At 25.9% G+C, this 18,416-nt stretch overlaps 1 protein-coding gene and 2 long non-coding RNA genes across 13 annotated transcripts in view; 2 read left to right on the top strand and 1 right to left on the bottom strand.

The window, feature by feature from the left end:
- The window catches only part of LOC127278665 (uncharacterized), a 91,431-nt gene that overhangs the window by 55,256 nt on the left and 17,759 nt on the right, over nucleotides 1-18,416 (top strand). The window contains exon 6 of the long non-coding RNA XR_007842531.1: nucleotides 6,297-6,525. This is a non-coding gene — a long non-coding RNA (uncharacterized LOC127278665). The remainder of the gene's footprint in view (nucleotides 1-6,296; nucleotides 6,526-18,416) is intronic.
- Nucleotides 2,400-3,389, top strand: LOC127278664 (uncharacterized). Its single transcript, XR_007842530.1, has 2 exons — nucleotides 2,400-2,546; nucleotides 2,640-3,389. It is a non-coding gene; the product is annotated as an uncharacterized LOC127278664 (long non-coding RNA).
- LOC127278648 (regulating synaptic membrane exocytosis protein 2) overlaps nucleotides 13,976-18,416 on the bottom strand; it is a 133,437-nt gene continuing 128,996 nt past the window's right edge. For 6 of the 11 annotated variants that reach the window (XR_007842527.1, XR_007842521.1, XR_007842526.1 and 3 more), the window contains 4 exons: nucleotides 17,727-17,941; nucleotides 17,446-17,585; nucleotides 16,307-17,366; nucleotides 13,976-14,832 (listed from right to left, as the gene is read on the bottom strand). Coding sequence is in view for 1 of the 11 variants with exons in the window: in XM_051300448.1 (XP_051156405.1) it covers nucleotides 14,830-14,832; nucleotides 17,232-17,366; nucleotides 17,446-17,585; nucleotides 17,727-17,941 (493 nt within the window). In the remaining 10 variants the exon portion in view is untranslated. The remainder of the gene's footprint in view (nucleotides 14,833-16,306; nucleotides 17,367-17,445; nucleotides 17,586-17,726; nucleotides 17,942-18,416) is intronic. The other 5 variants (XR_007842524.1, XR_007842522.1, XR_007842523.1 and 2 more) reach the window with 3 other exon arrangements.

The raw sequence follows: 18,416 nt of genomic DNA, 5'->3' as shown, positions 1-18,416 counted from the left end.
GTGTCTGTCAGTACAACGCATTTCCTGTATACTTGTAATTGAAAATTCAGAATCAATGATAAAATATTTAATATTTCTTCTATTTCTTAATCTATAAGTAGCATGAATCGGTTTCACTTCTTATTACAAATATTAAAACAAAATGCTGTTTTGATATCTGTTTCTTGAGCGTATGTCACATTTTTTTAGGATAGCTAAGTCAAAATATAGGACTAAATTATATTTGTATTATTTTTAGGAGATTGATTAAACAAAAATTTATTAAAAGAAGGACATAGGGGATATCTTTCAATTTATGAAAAAGATTCTAATGGCACTTAATTTTTAAATATTTTTGTTAAAAATATCAGGTAGAATTGAACTTGGACACAATAAATCACTGTTTAATTATAGATTTATTATAAATTCAATAAATGAGTGAAATGTCAAAAAGTTTACATAAAAGAGCGCGAAGAGGCTGAGTCTTTCAATTTCAAGGTTCTCGTCAGAGAGCTCAGCTCGTACTACTCACTTAGGGTTTTGGTGAAAACCATTTGCTTCCCTTCAGGTATACAAGAAAGTTAAGAGTGGGAGATTTTGACAAAACTAAATACAAGCAAAAATAAGAAGACTCTAAAATCTAAATACAAAATTCAACAATTTTTTTCTATCAAATATGAACATAACCCCACATTTATTTTGGTTTCTTTGAAAAGTTGATATATATAAAGTTTTTCAATTGAATAAATTCAAATTAACTCTTCTTTCTTCAATCGACAGCAGATTTTGGTAAAGAGAAATTTAAAATTCGAAAACACCGAGTGATAAAACAGGAGATTGGACCAAACTCGAATAAAATAGTTCTTAAAAATTTGAAAAAAAACGGAATTGTGCGAAATCAGTCATCAAATTACTCAAAGTGGAAATATAGGAGCAGAATTTCTTGGTTTCAACAGACACGGGTCAAGATCTGTCACAATTGAAAAGCGATGTCGAAAAAAATAAAATACTTTCCAAAGATATCCAACAAGAATTAGAATGATTGTTTGCAATGTAAAAATTTTAAAGATAGCTTACGATTAAAAATACTGTCATGGTGTTGACTATTTCTAGGTAAGAATTATTTAAATTTAAAATATTTGGTGATTCTCTTGCTTTGCGTAACTTTCTCCGCAGATGTTGCAATGGATGTTATTTCCTGTCTTCATTATTTCTTGTCTTTTTGAGACTTTACCATCTTCACTATCACTGCAGAAATATGTAAATTAGTAAATGGTTCTGATTATAAAGATTCTCGATAAAATAATGTAATGGGCAATGGGGTAGGCCACTCAACATCACTTTCTGTTTATCGAACCATGTTACTGAAAGTTATAGTAATTTATAATTCCCATTATACATGGAATCGTCCCATTTTTGAATGATTGATACAATTTGTCATGTAATGGAATTTATCACTAGATTGATGCAATTGTTTTTTCACAAAAAGAAAATTTGCTGGAAATTAACTGTGTGACCATATTAAACTTTACGCGGATAACTTCCAATCTAGTACCATCAAATGACGGTGCTATCTGGGCCGTGTCCATACATTGAATTTATTGAACAGAAACCTTGAAATTGAGGTGCTATCCTACTGTCTCCTATAATATTAAATTTTATTCTTACCAATTCTTTTGGCATCTAAAATTCTCAATTGTGGCTTTGGTTTATCCGTCTGTATTGTTGATGTAGCTGAAAAAATATATTCCTTCAATCTCATGACTTCTAACTGATAAAAGTTTTTTTTACTAGTAATAAATTTGTAATAACTAATCTTACAAGCCTTGGTTCAATGTCCCTTCTAACAACTGCAGGTATTTTAGTTGACATCATCGTAGCTGGAAAATAATTAAATTTTGGCAATGTTTCTGATGTTATTGTTAAATTTGACATAAATGTTTTCTTTCCAATTATATAAAAATTTTAATTTCTAAAAATATGTTTTTTTACATTTCTATTGAGGAAATTCAATATTTTTACCAGAATGATGTACAATGACTCTTTCTGCAATTGTTGTCGCAGGCAGTGATGGCATTGCAAAAACGGACGGGTTAAAGTGATTCGTGTAATTTATTGATAAATTCATTATATTATCGATTAAAAAATAGTAATCATAATAAAATAAGCCCTTTTTACTATTGTTAATATTTTTTGATCGATAATATAATGAATTTATCAATAAAGTACACAAATCATTTTAACCCGTTTTTGCTCCCAAGTCACTTATTCAACTCTTGCTCCCATTGTTATTGAAGCAATGATTATGACTTAATGTTAAGCAAGTGTGTATGTCGGGTTGCCGGGTGGTGATTTCGGGTGGAACGCGGGAGAAATTTAGAAAATAAAATTAATTGGCCTATCGGTGTCTGTGATTTCTTGGTAATATGTAGAGGTGGGGGGAATTACCGGGAAAACCGCTCACGATTCTGGAAATGATGATTTGGTGGCTTCACTTCGTCATCATATCTCGAATCGGACAGCGGGATCTCGCCGCATTCTCAAGTGCCAGCCGCGGACACTGATAGGTGAGAGTTTTAAATAAGTAGACATTTTAAAAGTAATTTTATCGTATCAGTTATATTCATTATATTGTTTTTTTTATTGTGCTATACGGATAGTGTGGCGAAATAGTGGGCAGATCTCAAACACACGGGCATGTTTCTTGTGGGAACATTTTTATATAACTGAATCCACCAGGGATCATCACCCGAACAATCACGTAAAGAAGGGATGGAAATTCGTTCGTGGATAACTGAAAAAGATTTAATTTTGGAGTGCCTAATTTGAATTCCTGCGTGCCAGAAGCCCTATATTGTGTGTTTTGTTTCATACCGCTGTCCGATAAGTATATTTATTTTTCTGCTCTTCTTTTTATTTGACGAATTCATTTTTATTATTTACATCTTCCTATTGACACGTTTAATATTGAACGTTATATTCTTATATATATATTTGTGTGTGTGTGTGAATTTATTTATTTATTTATATTTTTTACAATCGTTTTACATATATGTATTTCTATTTTCTTTTTGATTTTTTTTGTTTAATGTACGGGACTGCAGCCCAATAATTTGAATATCTATATATAAAGCTTATTAAATTGACCAGTAGATTTCATTTTTATCATTTTATATTTGATCATATTATTAGTCGCTAAAATTTTATATTTATTCTCTGGATTGTAATTTCGTTATATTTATTTATTATTTGTCACCGTACGATTATTTGTTCGGTTACATTATTTTAAACCACTTTTATTATCAGCCCCTCAATTTAAGACTGCTTTGCTGCCTTAAAAAAACAAATAACATGTGTTACTTGATTATTGATAACAATATGAAATCTTTTTAATAAATTGTTTATCTTAATGTATATTTTTATTCCTCCATCTCATCATCTACATAACAGATTTCGTTCAATATTAAATAATCATTTTCAAAATAGCTGTTTTGTTTGATTTTAGTATAGGGTGGAGAGAAAAAGGTAATAATTTCCATGAGGTGGAATAGACGGTTTTCAAATTTATTATGTCACAGAATCCACAATTTTCATTTTTAAAAATTCTAAATTGAGACCAAGATTAGGCCCATGTTCACAATAACAATAATAACTCTGGCGTCTATTATGCTAGGAATAGAATTCTTTTAATTAGCATAGTTGGAAAATAGAATAAAAATTTTATTTTCAAAGATGAAAAATGCCAATATGATTTAGAAGGTGTCTAATCATTGTTAACTTATTCCATGTTTGTTGTAAAAATATTTTCTTAATGAAATCCAATTTACAGTTGAGTAAACCTTCGCAGTGAATTTTACATGCGTTTAAACTGATCTAATTAGATGAAAATTCATTACCTGAGATCGCTGAAAGAGAATAATTTTATATTCAATTGAAAAGAGATTGTTTACTGAATCGAACCACAATTAGGCCCATGTTCACGATAATAATAATCACTTGGTTGTCTATTATGCTAGGAATAGAATTTTTTAATTAGCATAATTGAAGAATAGAATAAAAATTTTATTTCCAAAAATTAAAAATGCCAATATGATTTGGATGGTGTACAAATTATTATTAACCTATTCTATGTTTGTTCTAAAAATATTTTCTTAATGAAAACCAATTTACAGTTGAGAAAACCTTTTACAGTGAATTTTACATGCGTTATCAAACTCATCTAATTAGATGAAAATTCATTACTTGAGATCGCTGAAAAAAATCATTTTTTATCCAGTCGAAAAATTATTGTTTACTAAATCAAACAATAATTAGGCCCATGTTCACAATAACAATAATAACTCTTGCGTCTATTAGGCTAGGAATAGAATTTTTTCAATTAGCATACTTGGAGAATGGTATAAAAATTTTATTTCTAAAAATAAAAAATGCCAATATGATTTAGAAGGTGTCTAATCATTGTTAACTTATTCTATGTTTGTTGAGAAAATATTTTCTTAATGAAAACCAATTTACAGTTGAGAAAACCTTTTACAGTGAATTTTACATGCGTTATCAAACTGATCTAATTAGATGAAAATTCATTACATGAGATCGCTGAAAAAAATCATATTTTATCCAATCGAAAAATTATTGTTTACTAAATCGAACAATAATTAGGCATATGTTCATAATAACAATACTAACTCTTGCGTCTATTAGGCTAGGAATAGAATTTTTTTAATTAGCCTACTTGAAGAATGGAATAAAAATTTAATTTTTGAAAATGAAAAATGCCAATATTATTTAGAAGGTGTCTAATCATTGATAACTTATTCTATGTTTGTTGTGAAAATATTTTCTTAATGAAAACCAATTTACAGTTGAGTAGACTTTCGCAGTGAATTTTACATGCGTTTAAATTGATGTAATTAGATGAAAATTCATTACATGAGATCGCTGAAAAAAATCATTTTTTATGCAATCGCAAAATTATTATTATTTTCATTGAAAATAAAATTTAAACTAACCTCAAAATTGGTATCCATAATTTTACTACTCGTTATTTCTTCCAGTCACTGTTAATTAATTAATTAATTAATAATATTAATTAATTAATTAATTAATCAATCAATCAATTGATAATATCAATAATGTTAATTAATTAATTATTCCATCAATTTATAATATTAATTAATTAATTCATAATATTAATTCATTAATTAATTCATAATATTAATTCATTAATTAATCAAATAAGCAATTTACTTATTTATAAAAACATCACGTTCACTATATCCGCGAAGAAAACTATTTCACTTTATTTTCTGCATTCCCTAAATCTCCACGCCAATGTCTATTTGTAATAATACACAAACTGTGATACTATAGACATCTCGCGGGCTTCTCAGACCTTCACTTTTATCATTTTTACAGATTTCTCATCCACCATCGAGAATAACACTAACTATAGCATATTGGGTCAAACGCCGCTTGGGGAAATCTGCCGTTGGGGAATTTTGATAGTTTCCGAATTAAAGAAGTCGATAAAAGTAGAAGTTTACTCTAAAACTTTAAATTTTTTTTGAATATATTAAGAAAAGACAAAATTTGCCATCTAATTCTAATGTAACTTAATCTTTATTTAACCTAATTCTTATGTGACCTAATTTATTTTTTTCATTTAATTTATATAATTTCAATAACAGATAATAATTATGCCAAATTAAGAATTAGGTTACATAACAATTAGATCAAATATTATTATTATTTATTCAAAGTCCTCAACTTTCGGTTTCGGACGAACTTCCGATTTACATCTTACATTTTCATATTACATAAAAGTAAATCAAATTGCATAAAATTTCATAAAATTAAACCAAATTAAGAAATTAGATCAAATAAATATTAGGTCAAATATGAATAAAGTTTAAAAAAATTTTATAGGCCAAAACTTAGATTTAATAAAAATTAGGCCAAATAAGAATTAAGTCAAATGTTAATATAAAAAATTTACTTATAATAATCATTCTGTTTCTTTGATTGATTTTGCGGCACTACAAACAATTATTATCTTTTAAAGTAGTCTTAGTCCGAGGTTTAGGGAGTCAGTCAGAAAAATTAGCATTCATATCGACGCCGAGTTCTTGAAAACAATAAGACATATTTTGAAGATTTTTGTGTGTTATTTGATTACTTTATGTTTAGTCTCGATGCCACACTTATTTTTGTCAAATTTGGAAATGAAATTTTTAATAGATTTCTATATTACCGACCGGTTAAAGATTTAACTACATGTTAGTACAGCGCTGACAGTATTTTAATTTTTCTTTTTGCAGATTCTATCCTCGATGGCTTGTGGTGTCACGTACTTCAAAAATATGGGCAAAAGTAAAAAAGAGAATCTTGAAGGACACAGAATTCTTCATATTCAGACTTTTTAGAACTCGGTCTATTTTTACGGTTATTATTCACATTTTCTGAATGAAAATTTAACTTGAAAGTAGGGATCTCCGAGGGCTATTTAGTTAGAAAGAATCTCCTTGAAGTTGAAAATTCGTTATCAAGGTAAATATTTGAATTTATTGGAAAAATTTTATTACAAAAATTTTAGTTGTATTTTTTGACGTGACAACATCTTACTTCGAGGTAATCAAATAAATTTCTTTTTTAGTGTGTTTAAGTACAAAATAAATACTAAATAAAAATTTTTTAAAATATATTTTAATTAATTAAAAAAGACGTTGTCACGATCAAATTTTTTTCTTCAATTTTCAACGATGGAGGACAATTCCCCACGTTTTTTGAAAAGTCATAAAACCAGTATTTTCGAAAAACAAGCAAAATTTATATTTCCGTTTTGAATTTCACTTGATCAATCATGCCAAAAGTTGTGTTTGTACGTGTACTAAAAGTTCTATATATAACAGAATACTCAACAAAAAAAATTTATATAATATAGTTTTGATCGAAAAATAAAACCCGGTGCAAAACTCCCCACTCTTTCCTATTTAAAATTAAAATAAAATTATTTAAAAATAAAAAGAAAAACATCGTTATTGTATATATATATGAGGCATTTCATATGAGAATACGGGGTCATGTCTCGGATTTTTCTCAAAATTCGGTAAATTGTAGTAAAAGTGGTGCTAAATAAGTGTACAAATTTTGAATTTGAAATTTTTTATATTTTTCGAGATATTTACAATAACAAATTTCAGCAATATTTTTTTAATTTACTTATAACTTTTTTCCTAGTAAAAATAGAGAAAAATGTTGTAAATGTTTTTTACGCAGAAGACCTTAAACTTTTAGAAAAAAATTATTTTTTTGCAACACTAACCTCTAAAGTTAAATTTTACACACCGAAAATTGTGTGTAAAGAAGCTCTTTTTCAAACGGTGTATAAAGTGATTCACTTTACGCACTGAAATTTACTTTACGCACTGAAATATTACTTTACACATTGAAATTTACTTTACGCACCGAAATTTCTCTCACATAATATAAGGATTGTTTTAGACCATACAAAACCACAAAATTAAAAAACGAACTTTACTATTAAATTTATACACTCCTGCTTAATGATATTTTTTCTGATCTTCGATTGATTTTTTTAATTCTATACAAATATAAATGGCTCAAAATTTCTGAAGTGGGCCACTAATTTTTCGATGGCGAGATTTTTATAAGTCATATCAATAATTTCATAGTATTTTCGAATCAAAATAAGATCCTAAAGTTATCTTGCAAAATTTTTATTTTTCATGAGAAATAGAAGCAGAGTGTGAAAAATATTTGTGATATAAGGTTATAATTTTCATAAACAATAAACTTTAAAATACTCGTAAACGAATTGGCATTTAAAATACTTACGTATACAAAATATTCTGTACAAATAGAAAAATTATTAAATATTATGCAGATATAATTTTTTAATAGTAAGGGAAATTACAAATAAATATGAATATTTATTTAATTTAATATGAGCGCGTTCGTGTTCTAACGTGTTTCAGCGTATTCGTCCGGCGCGGCGTTCCACTTAGTTCTCGGACCGCGATCACAAATATATTAATAACTTTTGACCTAATGCAATATACTGACTTTTTTTTTAAATACTCGTGATAAAATAGGGAATCATAATTGACAAGAAAAAATACGAAATTAGGCGCAGAAGGTTATTAAATTTTCATTTGTTTATAATAATTGTTGCTATTTTCAACAAATTATGAACAAAATGAATCAAATTTTTTTTATTTGAAAGCATGGTTATTGTACATTACTCATACCAAATTTCATCAAAATCCATCAAATGGAACCGTAGAAAAGCTTTTTTTACTAATTGGCTGCTTAAAAATTGTTTAAACAATAACTCTTAAAAAAATTAAAATTTTGCAATATAACTTTAGGATCTTATTTTGATTCGAAAATACTATAAAATTATTGATATGACTTATAAAAATCTCGCCATCGAAAAATTAGTGGCCCACTTCAGAAATTTTGAGCCAAATATAAAATAAATAAAAATATTAAAAATTTCAAATTCAAAATTTGTACACTTATTTAGCACCACTATCACTACAATTTACCGAATTTTAAGAAAAATCCGAGACATGACCCCGTATTCTCATATGAAATGCCTCATATATTTAAGGATTAATTTCAAAGGATAAAAAAAAGGAAATATCATTGAATCACTTTATTGTCACACGCCATGTCTGGCATTGGGGGTATTTTCCTGTATTATACTGGATACAGTCACTAACGCTTTATATTAATCGTTACACGTAAAACGCTGTCGCGAATCCTATATGTATTTGGAAAAATTGCTTTTGACTGATGTGCGACGCAATCCGTTAGCACGCAATTTATGTACAAGTTGTGTTTATTTTTCTTTTTTTAAAACAAAAAAAAAATTTCCCTATTTTCAGCCAAAAGCTTTCATCCACATATAATAATAATTATTATTATTCCATTGGATTCTCGTCAGCCTATTTCGTGTTTATTTTCATATCATACTGCGCTTATAATTTGTTTTCTTTTCTTTCGCTCCAAAATGACATTTTTCAGAAATAATTCAATCTCTCTGTTTCTCTCCCTTTTTCTTTCTGACAATTTCTCTCTGAAACATATTGCTTACTCTCTCGCGCATTTTCGAGAAAAAAACTGGCCTATAACCATTGACAAATAAAAAATTAACGAAGCCTGTTTTTGATGTATCGACTAATGTACGCAAGTACATGAATACTCGCTTTTTTTTAATACTCAAGCGGGGATTTCTATATTTCATCAACTTGTGTATCAATTTCAAAAATATATATAAATATATGTCAGACTATTTTTTTTGTATTGACAATTTATATAATGATTTCCCAATTTTTTTTTCTTATAAAATTATTCTAATAAAAGAAATAAAGGAAAAATTTAATTTTTTTTTTAATATTGATACACAAGTAAATTTGAAAATTCGGTGCAAGTTACAAAGTCGTACCTATTACTAAGCTGAACTTGCTCTATAAGGAAGTCAGTAATCGATTTGATACATAATGATTTTGGCATTGTTTTTTCTCTCTTGCATACAATTTCTTTTCTATATCCTTTTCAAAAACATAACATTCTCTCGTTTTCTCTTTCTCTCTCTTTACACACACACTTGCTTTACAATTTAAACCTAAAAAAGTTTAACTAAATTTGACAAAAAATGCCCATCAGACAATGTACGTTTTTTTTTTGTCCAGATATTAGAAGTACCAAAAATTTCGGATTGACTTTTAGTCTGTTTTGTTGAGAATTATTTATATCCGCAAATATTTGTTTTTCTTTTCCAAAGTGCGATTCAAAAGAATCGAAATTTTAATAAAAACTAAATGAATATTAGTTTTAAAACAAATTAAAATTCAATTTTAAAATTGCAACAAATTTTTTCCAAATAGAATTTTAGGTTTATGATTTAGTTATATTGAGGAATTTAAATTTAAATTGAATGATTTGTAAATTTTCGAAATGTCACGAAAATGAAAAAAACTGATTGAATATCATTTGGAAAATTCCGCACAATATTATTGATACTAGTTTGGACTCCTTGCAAAATTCTCTAATAAATCGTGAATCATTGAATCATTCCTCTTAAAATTTCATCTCATTTCTTTTCCCCGTATTCCAACATCGTTTACTATAAAGTCGATATCGTTATGAGTTTTTTGTTAAAAGTTAATTAGTATATAGGTACAAAGTCAGATATTAATTAATTTGTTCGTTAATATATTATAATGTAAATGTGATCCACCTTGTCTTATATATATGTAGATGTGTGATCTAAGATTGAGCATGCCTATTTACAAATCGCACTGCAAGGGTTCAAATCAATGATTCTTTCAATTTATTACACACCTTACATGTTTTATCAAAATAAAATTCATTAACCCTCTTTGAGGCACATGTTGTTTTATGCAAGTTTAAAAATCAAAAAAAAATTTACATTTAACAATTTTTTTTGAAAATTATACCCCGAGAAAAAATATATTTGTCTCAGATCCAAATAAATATTTATTTGATTAAAATAAAAATATTATTTGCGCTAAATAAAATTTTATTTATGCTAAATAAATGTATTATTTAAAACAAATAAAATTTTATAAAACTCTAAGACAAATATATTTTTGATTTCCATTCAAATAAATTTTATTTATCAAATAAACGTGAAATAAATATTTTTTTTTTGTCTAAAAACGAGAGTTTAGAATCTGAAATTGACTGAATTTAAATTTAAATAATAAAGTTTTAAAACATTACCTAAGTTGCATGAATAATTTTAGATTAATAACTTAAATATTAAAAAACAAATTTTTTTTTGCTTCTGATAATTGAAATTACTTGAATCAAGTAATTTGACATTTACATGAATTTATTTTTTCAATAAGCTCGGAATTTGATTTTTTATATATTATTAAATTTTACTATTTTATTTTATACAATTATTATACGAAGAGAAAAATTAAATTTTTCTCAGAGCTAAATAAATATTTATATGTATGAAATAAATTTTCTTTGATTCAGATGAAAAATATTATTTATGCCAAATAAAATCGTATTAGAGTGCCAAATGAAATTTCTATTTTAAACAAATAAAAAGTTATTTAGCTCTAGCGAAAATTTATTTCTATATTTAATTCATACATTATTGTTCAGTTCGAATAAAATATTTCTCTAGGTTTATAAAACTAGATAACAATTTTATTGTATCATTTTAAATTGATTAATAAATTTAAATATTTTTGTTTACAGTTGATAAATATTCAAATTGTTTCAAGTTTTGAATTTTGTCTCATTCAAATTGACGTTTTGCTTCAAATTGGGTAAATTTGAACTCAACTACAAGTAAATTTGCAAATTATCATTTATCTTAAATGTAATGAAATATCTACAATATTTCATTTATCATAAATTACAAAATATTGAGATTAAAATAATCTCTTTTATTAATTTTTTTAAAGAATAGTAATATTAGAATTTAAAAAAAAGTGTCGGATTAGTTGATTCAAGTTATATATATATATTGTAAAGCCAACAAAAATTTAAGTAAAATTTCAATTAATCGCAAAAAAATATGTTTTCGATTGAAACTCTTGCTATGCCATTTTGTTAAATTGAACAAAGCACAGCACATTCTTATTGTGATTACAAATAATATGCATTATCACTCTTCATAATATACATATACCCTCTCATAGCTTATGTTACATACATAATGTGATGTGTCTGATGTAGTAGATGAAACGCTAACGTTTCATTCCTTAAAAATAAAGAATTAGTCGGTGTGATTTATTTACTAATTTCTATTCTTGCTTTGTTTATATGATTCAAATGTTCCCTTTTGAACTTGAAAAAAAAATCTTATCATTATTGACAATATATACGCATATAGAGAGACAATTAAAAAAGAAATTGAAATCGAAGACATATTTCCCTCTTTCTAGAAATTTTTCTCGACGCATCATTTCAGAAACTGGATATGCAAGTTTATGTTTTTTCAAGCGTTAGTGTAACGACAATTTGATTTTCGAAAGTTGATACAATTATTTCGAAGAAAAATTCAAATATAGATGCAATATATATTTCAATATATATGCAATATATATTTGCAATATTTATTTATATTAAATTTTCTAATTTCGAAAATCAAATTGACGCAAGTAATTGGCAGATTACAAACTCAATAATGTGATTTACAATAGTTTCGATTATCCATTTTTTATCTTTTCTTATTACAGAGTTACGTTTTTTTTTTTTGTGATATTCATTTTTCAGTAGATTTGTCGTCTGACTTTTATATATATTTATATATGTATAGGTATATGTTTGAAAAATGTTCATTTAGAAATCATCTTAGTATTATAATACACTATTCTGTTTTCTTTCGTTTACACTTGAATTTCACGTGAGTAAAAAAGCTTCTTATTATTTTCTTGTCACTCTCTACGGTAAGCACATTACAGACAATATTTCTTTTTTTAAATTTATTTTCTGAATCTTAATGATTCACACTGACAGTCCGTTTAGTATAAGAAATTATTATATCTTTAGAAGCTAGAATGGACACTATTTTTTGCAATTAGTTACTTGGATTGTTCTAATTGTCGTTTTTTTTCGTTGCAAATACATGAAATGAATTTTTTTCCTGGGTCAAATGGTTTCTTTTAATATATATATAATTATATATATACCAGAAGATATACAATCAATCATGTTTTTTAATGTCTCTTCCTCCTATAAAGTGAATAATATCGAATTTTTTACATGGTTTTTTTTATAAATCACTTTTAATAATTATATGCAATCTATTATGAACATCCAGCGCTTTTTTCACAAAATGCAATCTCAAGTATTTGCACTCAGTCATTATTAATTATCACGAAAGATAAACATGTTTTTTTTTGAGAAAAAGAAAAATTATTTAGGTCAAATAAATGTGAGAAAATAAAAGTTTTTTAAAACAAAAATTTAATATTAACTAAAAAAAAAGAAAATATGGATTTTTATATTTTCATTTTACTCGAATTTTTCAACAATAGTGTATCAATGAAATTATTAATTAATTCAACATTTTGTATTAAAAATTTCTATACAGAAAAAGAAAAATTTTTGTAATGCGCAAACTTTCTTACTTTTTTTTTTTAATAAGCTTTTGGTTCGTATGGATATGTAAGAGTATAGTCATGTGCAGGTACATGCAAACAGAAAAGAAAAAAAACGTCTTGTCGATGTTTTCTGATCAATTTTTAATGACTTTTAATTATATTAAACAACAAAACATATCAAGATAGTAGTAAAAAAAAATTAATTATAACAAATCAACAATTTAATTTATTTCTTAAATTCACAAATAAAAAATATTAAAAATTAAATTCGGAAATAAAATGACAAGATTTATGATTCAATTGATTTTATTGAAAAAAAACTTGAAAAAAAAGATTAGTGATTTAGATATAGCAAATTTGAAATTTGACTTGATTAAATAAACTTAATTGTGATCGTACTTTGCTTTCTCAAAAAGTTATTTTTAATTTATTTAAACAGAAATAAACTAATTTAAATTAGTAAAAAAAAAAAAATTCTTTAGTCAATTCAGAAATTTAGAAAAGTTACACAATTTCAATAAATTAAATAAATTTTGATTTAAAGAGAGTTAATTAAGGGAAAGTGGCATTTAATGTAAACGTTACAAATTCTTTATTATTTAGTGTGAATGTAACAACAATTTTTAATTCAAATTTAATCTACGGAAGCGAGCAAAAAAAACAATTTAAAAGAAAAGTTAAGAATAATTTTTAACAACCATTTTTTAATCAAATTTCTTATTTTTTTCAAGAAATTGTCGAATTACTTTTTGTCACCTAATTTATATTTTAGGTTATTTTGTTGTTAATATATTCACCTAAAGAAATAAATTTGGAAAACTAAAAAATAAAAGAATATAGTATTTTTAAAAGTTTTAATTATAAAGTTAGTTTAAAATTTTAAATAATATAACAATTGTTTCATAGTAATGTACCACATGCCCTTAATGATTTTTTTTCTTTATGAGAAGTTTTCTGACTAAGTGGCAATATTTTTCATTCTGTAGAGTAGAGTAATTATAATTATAATATTGCAAAAAAAAAAGCTCTACACTAATTAACACAATAATAATTTTCAGAGTAGGCACGTAATAAAATTGAATGTAATTATTATTAATTGTAGAAAAAAAGAAAGAAAAAACGTGATTTCGTTGATAAGATGTACGTAGCTTAAAAGCCACACTCGGCTAAAACAATAAGCTCGCGATGCGACGCATTGAAATTAGTTTATCACAATATTATTTACAGTAGTTACACATACTGCGACTAACACGTCTTCAATGGATTATATTGAAGATTTTTTTTCGAAATATTTTTCTTACTTCAACTCCCAATTAATACATGCATACAAGTTGCTAGTTTTTTTAAAAGTCTTTGCACGACGTCACAAGTTATATACAAATATTTTTTTAACACTCGAATTTATCTATACAATATACATAATTCGAATTGATTTTCGCGGATTTTAATTGTACCTATAATCGATATTAATAATTTTTTTTAAATATATACATATTACATAAACAGACTTTGTGGCTCTCGTAAGGGTCACAATTTGTTTTTTTTCAGTTCAGCTCGTCGCTAGGACATATTGTTTGACAATAGCCAAAAAAAAAAATTTTTTTTTATATATTTTTACACAAAAGAAGCGATCACAATGGACAACCATTTTCAAAAATCGTTCCTTTATATTTTGTTTTTTCACATCTCACTTGAATTCACGATATTTGTTTTCACTTTTTTGATTGCCTTCAGTTCACTGAAAAGAAAGAATAGAGATGTATATATTAATAATGATATCTCAATTGAATAGCAATCAAGAGAATTTTTTTCTTCTGAAAATGTTTAGAAAAATATTTTCAAAATTTTTTTATTTTTATTTCATTGTTTTTGTAAATTGAAAATAAAAATTTATAGTAATTTTAGAAATAAACTATAAAAATGAAAATACGATTAATAATTAGTTGGAAAAGATATAATTTTAATTTTCAATATATATGTTTTGAAGATAATTTTTGTCAACAATTTTCAGAAAATAAAAATCTCTGATGATGACTATCCTTTTGTTTAATTCACACGCTCCACGCTCAAATTTACATACATACAACGCACACTTATTGGGGTGAAAAGTCATATCGACGATTGTTTTTTTTTTTTTTTTTTTTAATGGCAACACTATAACTTACCTTTTATTGAAAAATGATTTAAAAAATTTTCAAAATTGAATCGAATCGCAAAATCACCAACGACACCAACTTGCACGTGTCTACAGGGATGAGCAAAAGAATATACTGTGAAAATGAGATACTGTGCAGTGTTAAAATTACAGTGAGTGATAAGTAATTAAATAACGAAAGCAATAACTGACTACTTATAAACTTCTAAAAATACAAAAAAATATATACTATAAAATATCAAAATTTCTGTACACAAGCAATTCAAATTGCTATTTTTTTATAAACGGCTTTTTAGAATTTGTTTTCTTTTTTAATTTTTCTTTAATTTATTTTTGAACCTTATTTGATTGATAAAAGCTATATAGAATCGAATTTTGAAAAAATTTACCTTTTTTTTTAGTTAATTAGTTCATAAAATAAAAATGTAATTATTTTCCAAATTATAATTTAACTATTTAAAATATTTAAATAATTGACAAATATTAAATTTAAATTTATAAGAAAAAAATTTTTTAAAATAAAAAGTTATCCATTAACTTTAATTTTTTTTTTTAAAGTAGTTTTTTCTCAAATTTTATTACAAGCCGTGAGGAAAAAATTATTCTCAGGTGATAAATTTTTTTTTTTGTAAGATCAGGCAATCAGAAAAAATCAAATTAACTAACTGGCAACAACAATTTAAAAACTTTCAAGATCCCACGCAGATTGATTATTGATAATTTATTCCCTAAACAATATGAAGCTAACACAAAATAAAACTTTCAATTATTTCTTTTCTTTATTATATTTAAACCTTCTTTTTTTCGCAGTAAATAATGTTTTTAGTTGATTTTCACCTTTTTTTTGTTAAAAGAAAAAAATTAAAATCCATAACAAAAATGTCGAATCATCCGAGTAATAATTAGAAATTAAAAAAATTTGTTAAAGGATTTTTTTTTTGTTATTAAAGGACAAAAATTTTTTCAATGTCCAATTTTTTAACTTTAGAACCTGCTTGGAATCTTATTTTTTTTTTTTAAGAAAACAATGTTTCTACGCCTTGATCTCAGTGCATACCTAAAACTTGCGCTCCGGGAACAAATCCGCTACGTCTACAGCTATAGTCAACATACGTAGTTCATCCGATATGCTGTACGTGATTTGTGATGTGCTAGTGGTGTTTCTAGAAAAACAATTCTCTCGTGCGCTCTTTCATTCTCCCCCGTCCATTTTTAAACTCTAGTCACTACCCCAACATTAACTTCCATTCTTTTCGTCAAACATTTTTAGCAAGTCCTCTCTCTCTCTTTTTTTCATAATTTTCTAACATTCCATATTTTTTAAATTTATATATATATATATTTTTTTTTCTTTCAATAATTAAAAATTTTAATATCTTTTTAAAAACCTATTAATTTTTGTTTGTTTACTTTGTTGAAAATTTAGATATAGCATTGTAAAATATATAAAATATAGACTTACAGACAAAAGGACATAAACGCTTTGTCTACATTTCTATCTTTTTTTTTTTTTTTTGAGTAAATTTCAAATCAGTTATAATATATGTATATTTAAATTTGCATCGAACATTAGGTGATTGACAATTATTATTATTATGTTAAATGATTTGTGTCAATCTGGAAGAATATTATAATGGCTACATTAAAGTTGACAACATTTGAATTGTCCAAAAGTTCTAATGTATTTTATAAGAATGATTGTATGTCGTGTTTGTTTTTTTTTTATTAGTAAAATTTGTTCTTTATTGAATCAATTTGTGATTTCGTTTTTTTTTATCTTTTCTTTTTTTTGAGAAACTGTAAATATCTCAAAGCATGCTTTTGTAATTTATATAGAAGGCAAAAACTAATGGGTATGTAGAGAATAAATTTTATTATATAGAGTTCTTTTGAGCTCGTGTGTAATGTTTTTAGAATTTTAAAGAATCGAGAGAGGCTGCTGATGATCGACGAGACAAACCAAGGGAAGGTGGTCCACTGACCAGGGATGTAGTGCCGAACAGCTTATACCATCCGATCACCATATCATTCAGATTTAGATCATCCAGCATGATCTGAGCAACTCCCATGAATACTTTTCGTCCTTCCAATCGACCATAATCTCCCCATACAGTCACCTGTAAAAGAAATTTATGTTTTTCTTTTCCAAAAGGAAAAATATTTAAACATTAGTTCAAAAATGTTATTTATACATACTTGTAAGATGCAGCCTTGAAAATTTTCCTTAAATTGCAAATGTTGTTGGTATAAAGGATCTAATGTTTTTCTCACAGTTGTTGTTTTCGCTTTGGCTATACATTTCTTTCCATTGACAAGGTAGACTTTTACGTAAGGTGCTGAAAATAGAAATTTACAAACTTGTTATAACATTTTAACTTTTTTTTTCATTTAAGAAATTTTTTTTTTAAAACTCGAAAAATTAGTTTTTTCTTCTTTTTTGATCTTACTTCTGGCAAAAAAATAAAATTTCTGCTTACCTGGGACAACTTTGCTGCCCTGCTTTGCTTGCAAATATCGAGCTCGAATAACTTCGACTTCCAAGTAGCCTTTGGTGTAACTTAGAGAAAGTTGAATTTCGCCAAGCGATGGTGCACCAAGAACCTGTCGTCCCACAAGTTGTCCAGGACCAATTCCTTCGATAAAGTCACTTAGCTGTCCACCTTCTCCTGCCATACGCAAACTGGGAGACCAACTGTTTTGAGAAAATGCATTTAATGCTCCAACAACTACAACTAAGGCTCTATTATAAGTATCAGGGAAATCATAGAAATCAAATTAATTTGTTAGAAAAAAAAACAAAACAAATTCCAATCGAAAATTATAAAAATTTATACATACACATAATGGCAATAAATAAATTTTTTAATAAGATAAATTGAAAACAAAAAAATTAAAATGCGAAACTCCCTGAATACTAGAAAGAAAATTAAACGATACACTAAAATTAATTTTTTAGAATTTTCATTCGACAGAACTTTTATTTACTTAAATTTATACCTTTAGCCGAATTCTCATTTTTTTCGAATTATTATTTAACAGAAATTACATTTATCTCAATTTCTACACTGTAAAACGAGAGATATTAATTTAATACCAACTTTAGGTAATAAAAGTTTTGTCAAATGAAAATTCTAAAAAATTAATTTTAGAGCTTATTCATACTTCTC

The sequence above is a fragment of the Leptopilina boulardi genome, unplaced genomic scaffold, assembly GCF_019393585.1.
Source record: "Leptopilina boulardi isolate dan_hultmark-lab unplaced genomic scaffold, ZJU_Lbou_2.1 LbouV2_210, whole genome shotgun sequence".
NCBI lineage: Eukaryota > Metazoa > Arthropoda > Insecta > Hymenoptera > Figitidae > Leptopilina > Leptopilina boulardi.
Note: the sequence above shows the minus strand (reverse complement) of the source record. Positions and strands in the feature narration are given on the sequence as shown.